The 9,199-nt window shown below is 58.2% G+C and overlaps 1 protein-coding gene and 1 long non-coding RNA gene across 2 annotated transcripts in view; both read left to right on the top strand.

The window, feature by feature from the left end:
- Positions 1 to 6,689, top strand: part of LOC106733741 (uncharacterized) — an 18,490-nt gene extending 11,801 nt beyond the window's left edge. The window contains exon 3 of the long non-coding RNA XR_001369659.1: positions 6,337 to 6,689. This is a non-coding gene — a long non-coding RNA (uncharacterized LOC106733741). The remainder of the gene's footprint in view (positions 1 to 6,336) is intronic.
- A 1,118-nt stretch (positions 6,690 to 7,807) lies between these two features.
- HCN4 (hyperpolarization activated cyclic nucleotide gated potassium channel 4) overlaps positions 7,808 to 9,199 on the top strand; it is a 42,876-nt gene continuing 41,484 nt past the window's right edge. The window contains exons 1-2 of the mRNA XM_014583732.1: positions 7,808 to 7,895; positions 8,776 to 9,002. Of these exons, the coding sequence (XP_014439218.1) occupies positions 7,808 to 7,895; positions 8,776 to 9,002 (315 nt within the window). The remainder of the gene's footprint in view (positions 7,896 to 8,775; positions 9,003 to 9,199) is intronic.

Raw genomic sequence — 9,199 nt, 5'->3', positions numbered from 1 at the left:
CATGCCCCGTAGGAAACTTAAAAACAATAACAATTATACATAAATAAATTAAAAGATAAAAAAAAAAAACACACACACACATTTACTGTCTTCGAGTTCCGGATGTCGGGAGTCCCAAACCAGTCTCACTGGCTGAAGTCAAGGCGTTGCCGGCTGTGCTCGGGGCTGGGCTCTCGGTGAGCCTCTGCTCCTTGACTCTCTCAGGTCCTGGCACTGTGCGAGCATCCCTTGGCCTGTGGCCCCTTCCTCCGTCTTCAAAACCAGCGGCAGAACGGTTCATTGCCCAGGCCACACTCCCTTCCAGTTCTGCCTCCTGTAAGGACAATGGTGACTGCACTGAGTCCACCCAGACCACCCAGGATAGTCTCCCCAACTCGGGATCCCTAACTACATCGGCCAGTTCTGTCGTGTCACCCTTACAGGGCCAGGCGTTGGGACCTGGTTATCTCTGGGGACACTGTGCAGCTCCCGCAGGGAGGAGGTCCCTTCTTATGCTTTGGACCAATCTGCTGAGGTGAAAAGAGCCAGAAGTCAGGGCCAGAGTTCTCATGGAGCCCTCCCCATGAGGGCAGGACCTGCGGGGGACAGGGGGTAGTTGGTGTGAAGGATGCCTGGGAGGAGCCTCAGAGCAGAGGTAAGGTAGAAGACCTTTGTGGGCAGGCCGAGGAGCGATGGCTGGCGAAGCCGTGGGGAGGCGTCCCTTCCTGACCATGGAGGCTCTTGGAGAATGAGGACAGCAGAGGAGGGGCTGTTGAAGAGGCTAAGGGGCGGTCCCGACCAAAAAGGACTGTCGTCCTTGAAACCATTCCAGCGAATCGGTCCTTTCTTAGGACAGAGTGCCATGTCCTGCTCATCCCCAAGTCCCAGCTCCCAGCCTAGTGCCCGACGTGCAGGGTGCAGACCCTGCGGTCCCAGACAATTCAAGGATCACTTTTCATCAAATAACTCTGGCTTTTCCCCCCTACTTTTTGCTAAAGGCTGCGTGCACTTGCCAGAGAGAGTCAGAGAAAGAGAGAGAGAGGTAGGGGGTAGGGAAAAAGAAAATGAGAAATCACCCCCAGGGGGTGGATTGGGCATGACACAGGCCCTTCTTCTCTTGGGGTTTTCAGTATTTGTGCGCACATACGCATGTGCCTAGCACGATTTTCAAGCTGTTGGGTCCGGGACCTAATTGTGTAACTGGCCATGCAGGATCCAGCTGCCTTAACCTCCATACCACCTGCTGGCCCCAACTTTCTGACTTTGAACTTTAAAATCTATGAGGGCTTTGGGAACCAGCAGTTAGCGTAATGGCTATGTCGCTGGACTCCCAAGTAGTCGACCGCGGTTCACGTCCCGGACCCGGTGGCTTAAAACTCACGCCGGGCGCGTGTGCGTGCGTGCCCAAGATCCCGAGAGGAGAATGGGGAGAAGGGATTGCGGAGTGACCATCCCCCCTGGGGGGTGATTTCTCGCTTTCTGTCTCTATGTCTCTCTCTGTCTGTCTGGCGAGCGCACGCGCCCTACAGTGAAAATCTCTCCAAAAAAAAAAAAAAATCTATGAGGGCTTTGAAAACACCATGGGAAAAGCATATTATAAAAACTATGCATGGATTTCAGATATTTTTGTGCCAAAAAGAACCTAATGTGCTTGAGTCCACCAAGTGTTTTTTTTTTTTAAAAAGAGTTACTTATTTATCTATTATCATTACTTTTCAATTTGACCAGAGAGAGACAGAGTGAGAGAGAGAAAGTGAGAAAGCAAGCCACCAAATCTGGGACTCGAACTGTGGTTTGCCATGTGGGAGATCAGTGCCTTTAACAACCATGCCACCTGCTAGCCCCAAGTCCACCAAGTGTTTTTCCCATGAAGTGTCCAGAGCCCCTGTGCGCCTGCGGCGGCAGCAGCTGGACTGAGACTGCTGTGCGAGCTAGCGGAGCATGTTGGGCCAGACGCGCTGCCTTCGAACCCAGCTCTTACTCTAACCTTGGGAGCTTCGGCCAGACAGTCAGGCTCAGTTCAATCATCTGTAAAATGGGGGTAACGCCACTTACCTGCCAGGCTCTGTGCGACTACAGGAGCTAAACCGCACTAAGCACTTGGCCTGGTGCCTGGCTCAGGCGGAGCGTTCCATAAACGTCGGTCACCACTGCCGAGCGCACTTGCGCTTTGTGAACTGAAGCGAAGTCGCGTTCAGGTCTTCACGGCGCACCTGTGCAGGTGGGGGAAACGGTGGTTTTGGCGGGGGGGGAGATGCATTTCTCATCAACCAGCAGGCTGTGTGGCTCGGGAGACCGGAGGTGCAGGGAGCCCCGTGTGAACTAAGGGGCTAATACACAAGGACCCTCAGTCAGTCCACCTGCACCTTCCTCAAGGGGGTGCATTCTCAAAGAGAGGCCCGGGAGCCCACCCAGGGGAGACAGGAAATGTGGCTGAGCTAAGTGGGAGCCAGCCTCACCGCCCCCGGAGCTGGGTTCTGGTGGCAGCGCCAGCCTGTCGGCGTTTCCACGAGTGCTGGGCCTGGCTGGGCCTGTGTTCGCTGTTGCTGCTGTCACCGCCAACTGCTCCGCCAGCCGTGGGAGTGCGGGCCTGGGCTCCGGGAGCTGTTGTCCCAACTCTGGTGTGGTTCCAGGTTTAGTCACATTTCAGTCTCAGGCCTGTCACAGCCCCTGTCACAGCTCCGGATGCAGCCCCTGCTGCGGGCCCTGTGCACCCCTGTCACAGCGTCCATCACAGCCCCCAAGGCAGCTCTCTTGCCCTCTCCCTGTCTCCTCTGGGCCAGGCCCACAGGGCAGCCCCTGGGGCACCGCTCCGTTACACAGCGGAACTGTCTCCCTCTGGAAGGTGGCCAGCCGAAGGCTCACGTAATAGCAGGTTACCTGCGGAGGGAGGCTAGGCCTGCCTGCACGGAAGACATGCCTCACAGGGCTCATGGCATGAAGAAACGGTTTCGTGGCATGCCCCTACCTCCTCCACCCTACTGCGAGCATCGAGGGGCAGGGAGACTCGCTGCAGGTCTGAACTTGCGGCTGGGCGCCCAGAGCCTGGCCTGATGGTTTCCCCAAAGTTCTGGCCTTTCTGAAGCCAGGCTTCTCGCCACTGCTCCCCAGAGCCAACCCACCATGCGTCCTTGCGTCGCCGCTCCCTGGCCACCAGGTGGCGCCTTCCCAGCTGCCCCGTCACTCCCCGGGTAAGGGCCTTCCAGGGCGTCCTGCCCGCTGTGCCTCTCACCCCTTCTGTGTGCCGGCATCCCTCCCAAGCACACCTGCCTTCCTCAAGACCAAGTCAACACAGCTGGCCCCAGCCCGCCACCCTAGAGCACCATGTGAGCAACAGAACTAAACGCGATCGAACAAAGGACAGCGTGAAGTGGGGGGTATGAAAAGGTGACCTTGGGGGAGGGCAGAGACCGTGGCGGGGGGCCGTCTGAGCAGGGCTCGCCAGGGGTAGGGCGTGGGCCAAGTCCACTGCCTGGGCCATCTCGGGGTCCAGCCCTGCCAGGCCTGGGCACCAAGAGCAGTTGGATTTACCTTCCCTGCACCCCTGGCCTTTCTGCCAAGCCTCCCTCTGCTCCCCAGGACACTGTGTCTCTTGCTCCTCTGCCTCTCTGTCGCCTCTGGCCCAGGCTGTGAAACCACCCAGGCCTCTGGACTCCCTCAGCCCCGATCTGTCAGGAATTCCAGGCCCGGGACAGAGGAGGCTCTGGCATTTACTTCTTGGCAGCTTGGCTCAGCGGCACCTCGGGGCCACCCCCTCCCGGGGCCTTCCTCTCCAGCCTGGCTCCGAGTCCAGGTGGCCCAGACGTCCTGGAGCCCCGGCAGGACACAGAGACACAGTGCAGGCTCCCTGAGCTGTCAGCACATCCTTCTCCAGCCTCCCGGGTGAGGCAAGGGAGGGGGGCACGAGGTCCCCTGGGCGCCCCGGCGGAGTCCCTGGGGAATAGCAGACGTGGAGGCAGGGTGAGAGAGCTGAGAGGTCGAGGGCAGTGCAGCCAGGGCTGACCTGGAGGGGAATGGCCTCTGGGCTCTGCGGGCTCCAGAGAGGCCTGGCTGGGGAGGGCAATATGGGTACACAACAGCTCTTGCTCCTGGGTCCTAAAGAAACAGGCTCGCCCTGGGGGAGCTGGGCCTGCAGGGCTTCTCGTGGGCTCAGGGCTCCCCGTGATTCTGGACAGCACATTTGCTCCAGGCCCGACCCTGGGCCAACCCAGTGGCCCCTAGGTTGGATATCTGCCCCAGGCCCAGCCTTGCTGGCCCACTGGCCCCTCATCCTGGCCAAGCTTCTCCACTCACGGTTTTCCCACAAACACACACTGCCTAGAACCCAGTGCACGTCCCACTTCCTCCAGGAGCCCCCCCTTGACTGTACGCAGGAGCTTCTGAACAGCGACTCTAAACCTCTGAGACGGTCTCTCGCTTCTATCGGACCAGGCACTGCCCAACCTTGGGACTCCTCTGCCTCCCATCCTGCACGCAGGGCTGGGCACCCCATACGCCTTCCTCCTCTCTGGCTAGCTCCCGGGCCCCTTCCCCATCCAGTTTCTTCATCAGAAAGTCGTGGGACTGGAAACCTGGGGATAAGCCTGACTCCAGTTCGTTCTCAGAGCCTCATGTCCAGATCAGGACCCGAGCGGGAGTGCACATGTCCCCGCTGGTCTAGCCCTGGAGTGGGGCTGCCCCAGGGCAGAAGAGAAGCTGCCCTGGGCAGGACAGCGTGGGGTCAGGGCAGGTGCCATCTCAGACAGAAGAAAGTCTGCCTTCTGGAATCCAGCCTGAGCTTATAAGGGATGGAGAAGTCAAAGGAAGAAATCCTGTATAGTAAGGCAACTCTGGGGCCAGCAGGTGGTATAGTGGTTACGGTGCTGGACTCCCACAGTCTGAGTCCCAGACCTGGCATTGAAAATCACACTGGGTAGGATTATGTGCATACCCAGAATCCCAAGAGGTGAATGAAGGAGACGGGATTGCAGCATAGCCATCCCCTCAGGGAGTAATTTCTCACTTTGTCTCCTTGTCTCTCTCTGAAGGCCTGTACCCTACGACAAAAACCTAAGAAAAGAAAGAAAGAAAGAGAGAGAGAAAGAAGGAAATTTCTTTCATCTCAAAAGCAATTTGTTTAAAAGGAGAGAGAGAAAAAACAAATGTAATTGTCACTTGCTGGAGAGAGTGATGGGGATGGTCACGCCCAATGGCGCATGGTCACGCTGCAATCCTGTCCCCTCCATGGTACATATGTGTTCCATGTGTATTTTTTATTTTTTGGAGAGGTTTTTGCTATAAGGTGCGTGCTCTCACCAGACAGAGAGAGACAGAGAGACAGAAAGCGAGAAATCACCCCCCCGGGGAATGGCCACGCCGCAATCCCTTCTCCTCCATTCTCCTCTTGGGATCTTGGGCATGCATACACACGCACACGTGCCTGGTGTGAGTTTTAAGCCACCGGGTCCGGGACGTGAACCGCGGTCGACTACGTGGGAGTCCAGTGACATAGCCATTACGCTAACTGCTGGTCCCCCATGTGTATTTTTTTAAAGAATTATTTATTTATCATCATTATTATTTTTAAACGTGTTACAGGGCACACATATTCACCAGAGAGAGAGAGAGGGAAAATGAGAAAACAAGCCACCAGCTCCGAGACTTGAACCGCAGTCAGCCACGTAGGAGTCCAGTGCCTTAACCACCATGCCATCTACTGGCCCATGCCTTTTTCAAGCTGCTGGGGCCGGGACTTTAGCTGCACTAGGCCACGTGGGATCTGGCTCCTTTAACCAGTAGGCTATGGGGCCAGACCCCTACAGCATTTTTAAGGTGAATAAATGACCTAAATTGGATTCCGAAGGCCACAGTCTCCGCCTGCACTGGGCAATGTGGGTTTCATTCAGTCGTTTGCTCACTCGGTGTCTCCTGGGAACCTGTACAAATGAGGCACTGCTGGGGCAGCCACGCTGTCACTTAGACTTCACGAGGATGTGTGAGGTACATGTCCCCCAGCCCACTTACCCCGAGGGAGGCCGAGGCACACAGACGAGTAAAGGGCAGGGCTCGTGCATCTAGTCCTTTTGCTTCCTGTCTCGTGCCCTGTCGTTTACAGTGGGGATTCCCAGACTTTTGGAATTTGCAGACCAGTAACAGTTCAAAAATGAGTTTCGGGAACAAACACTATGCCAGCTTTTTATTTAGCCAAGGACATAAAAAATATCATCTTCCAGCACCATGGTTTTATAAAAGGGCATCTTAACACAGCAAATGTGGCGAGGATAGAGCCTTAGAATAGAGACAGCCTTCTAAGAAAGGACAGTTGGCAATCTTACCCTAAAATATCTTCTGTTGTTCTCGCTCTCTCATTTCAAGCAGAACTGGCCGAAACCTTGGCATCGCAGAGCATGGAAGCCACTGCCTACCCGCGAGCCACCTCTTCACGCAAGAACGATGTCCTCTCCCATGCACAAATGACCTTCCAGAAGTCCATCTCCCCTGCATGTCCACGGTCCGAGGCTGACATGCACCTTCAGCTGGATCCCTGCTCTACCGCAGGTGGGGCTTCCGAACTTCACTGACATTCAGTGTCCCTTCCAGGAGCAAGTCCATTCCCAACCTTCCACCCCCCCCCCTTTCCCTTAGAGCCAGCCCTTTTCTGGGTTTGCATTCTAAGATTACCAGGACCCCCTAGCCCTGTGGGCAGCCCAGCTGTCTCCCAGAGTCCCCTAGTGCCCCATCGAGGCTGAGGCTGCAGGTCTCCTTTTTCAGGTCCTAGGCAGGGCCTTCCCTTTGCGGGGGAGGGGTCCCTGGCTTCTTCCTTTGTTATCAGAGGAGCTGGAGCAGACCCCAGGCCTTCTAAGCAGGGCCAGCCAGAGGGCATGAGACCTGGGTGGAGCAAGGGGAGATGACTGAGCACGGGGCTGGGTTTGCCCCTCTCCATTCTTCACCGCCCTCTGCTGGGTACTGGCTCTCCCTCCTGCACCGGGGCCTGCCCCTCTCCCAGTGTGAGCTAGTGGGGCAGTGAGGCTGACCTGTGGTGCCTTTGCCTGGAGCTCCAGCCCACCACTTTCTTGCTGGGAGGCATTTAGCAAGTCCCTTAACCTCTCTGTGCTTTAATTCTCCTGCTTGCTAATGAGAGCAAGGAACTGAGGTTGAGCTGTGTGAAATCGCCCACATATGACCACATTGCGCCCACAAACACGGCCATTCTGCTACTTAATGAAGGAGACAGATTACAAAGTGATGGATGTGTGTCTGTCACCAGATCGGACCTGGCATGACCTAGCCTCCTGTCTTCCTAAGCAGGAACCTCGCCTTTGGGACCCGCCAAGGGTGAGAACTGGGGCTTGCCCTCCCTCGCCCCCAGACGGCTGGCACACCACAGAAATGCCCCATTGGGATCCTCACGAAGAGCAGAACGGAGAGGCTGGCTCACGGGGACACCGTCTGTGTGACTGACCTACTGTCACTCTGCACCGAAGGTCGTCCGGATGGTCACGAACGAGAGGCACTAGCCTTGTCAAGGGTAGGCAGGATGCTGGCAGGAGGAATAGAGGCCCTGCCCAGGGTCCTGCCCACCCGTGGCAGCACGATGCCAGGAGGCAGGATGGTGGGCCACGTCTCCCCTTTTCCCCAGAGACTCCTTCAATCCCATCGCCTAACGCCCAGGGTCCCCTCATTCGTGGACCTGCCATGTGTTGACCCTCTCTCTGTCCACTCTGACTCTTCAAGATGAGCCGCACTGTCCTCCCCTGGGGGAGCTGGGTCTGAAAGGAGACATGACCGCACCATGTAGTTGGTGGTCAGGACGACACTTGCTCAAGGGCCAGGAGACCCAAAGGGAGACATGACCAAGATGCGAGTGGTCAGGGAAGGGGCTCCTCCAGGAGAGGGTGCCCCCACGGCGGCTCACATCTTCAGCTGGTCGGGGCAGAGTAGCTCCTGGCCAAAGAAGCCCAAAGGAGGGAGTTAAATGGAGGTCTCCCTGGGGCTCTGAGCCAGTCCAGAACATGCCTTCTCAAGGAGACCCAAGGACACACAGGGATTAGGCCTGTCGGCATTCGTGCAGAGAACTGTCAGCTCCGAGCTGCTCAAAAGTGGCAGTGCCAGCTACCAATTCCTGCTCCTATGGGGGGTCACAAGCTGGCCAAGGGGACAATAAGAAACTCATTGGAAGAAAGGTTTCAGGTTACTCCTCCCAGAGGTGGCAGAGCTAGGGGACCCGTTGTCTCCTTCCTGGGACTCCGGGCAAACGCATCTGCACTCCGCTGAATCTGCCCTAACGCCCACCTTCCTTGTCCCCGCCCCCACCCTCCCGCCCAGTCTGAGTGTCCCTCCCATTCCTGGTGTCCGGCTGTGTTCCGGAGCTGGAGAGTAGTGGACTCGTTCTCCGCCAGGACCGAGAGACCATACAAGAGGACGCACACTGGCCCAGCCTGCCTCGGGGAGGCGCCGACTTGAGCAGAGGCTGGCAGTTTGGGGGCGGGGGCCGTGGGGCAGGAACCCCCTCACGTCGGTCCCAACAGGAGTGTTACAATTTCATGGGAACACAGGGAAGAGGGTCCAAAGCCAGTTCCAGAGTGGTAGGTTGCCAGAGGAGCCCCCCTCCCCCCGGGACCCGCCGCGGTGGCTGGTCTTGGAAGCCCCCGCCGAAACCGCCCAGCTAGAAGCCCGTGCGGGCAGCCGGTGTTCGGGTCCCGCGTCCGCGGCTGCGGCAGGCAGAATTTCCTCGAAGTCTTACCTCGAAGGGCTGGGTCTCACCTGCGCGCCCTGGGCGTGCCCCCCCCCAGTTTCCCCCACGCCCACTTCGCCCAGCCGCTTCGAGGATTCGCAGGGGAAAGACCAGCGCGGGGATCGCCCCCAGCCCGTGCCTCGGGAAAGCCCTGGGAGCCGCCCCGACGCAGCGCATTTCCCGGAAACCCCCGTTCCAGGCAGGTTGCCGGAGGCCGGCGCTCAGCATCCAGGCGGCCCAGCCCCTCCCCGGGGAGGGTCGGAGAGCCAGCCCCGGAGCTAGCTCGCAGCCCGGGGAAGGCGAGCCCAGAGCTCGGAGGAGAGCTCGGGAAACCCCGCCCTCCCCCAGCTTGGGGTGGGGAATTCGCCACGGAGCCGGAGCCCCAGACGCGGGGCGTGCTCCCAGCCCTTGGCCAAGGGGACGGATTTGAGAGCCAGGAGCAAGGACGCCTCTCATCCCGGCCCCCGAGGTCCGGCGAGGGCCCACCCTGCGACCCCCGCCCAACTC

Source organism: Tupaia chinensis, unplaced genomic scaffold (assembly GCF_000334495.1).
Source record: "Tupaia chinensis unplaced genomic scaffold, TupChi_1.0 Scaffold144682_1, whole genome shotgun sequence".
NCBI classification, from domain to species: domain Eukaryota; kingdom Metazoa; phylum Chordata; class Mammalia; order Scandentia; family Tupaiidae; genus Tupaia; species Tupaia belangeri.
This window is presented reverse-complemented; position numbering and strand designations above follow the sequence as displayed.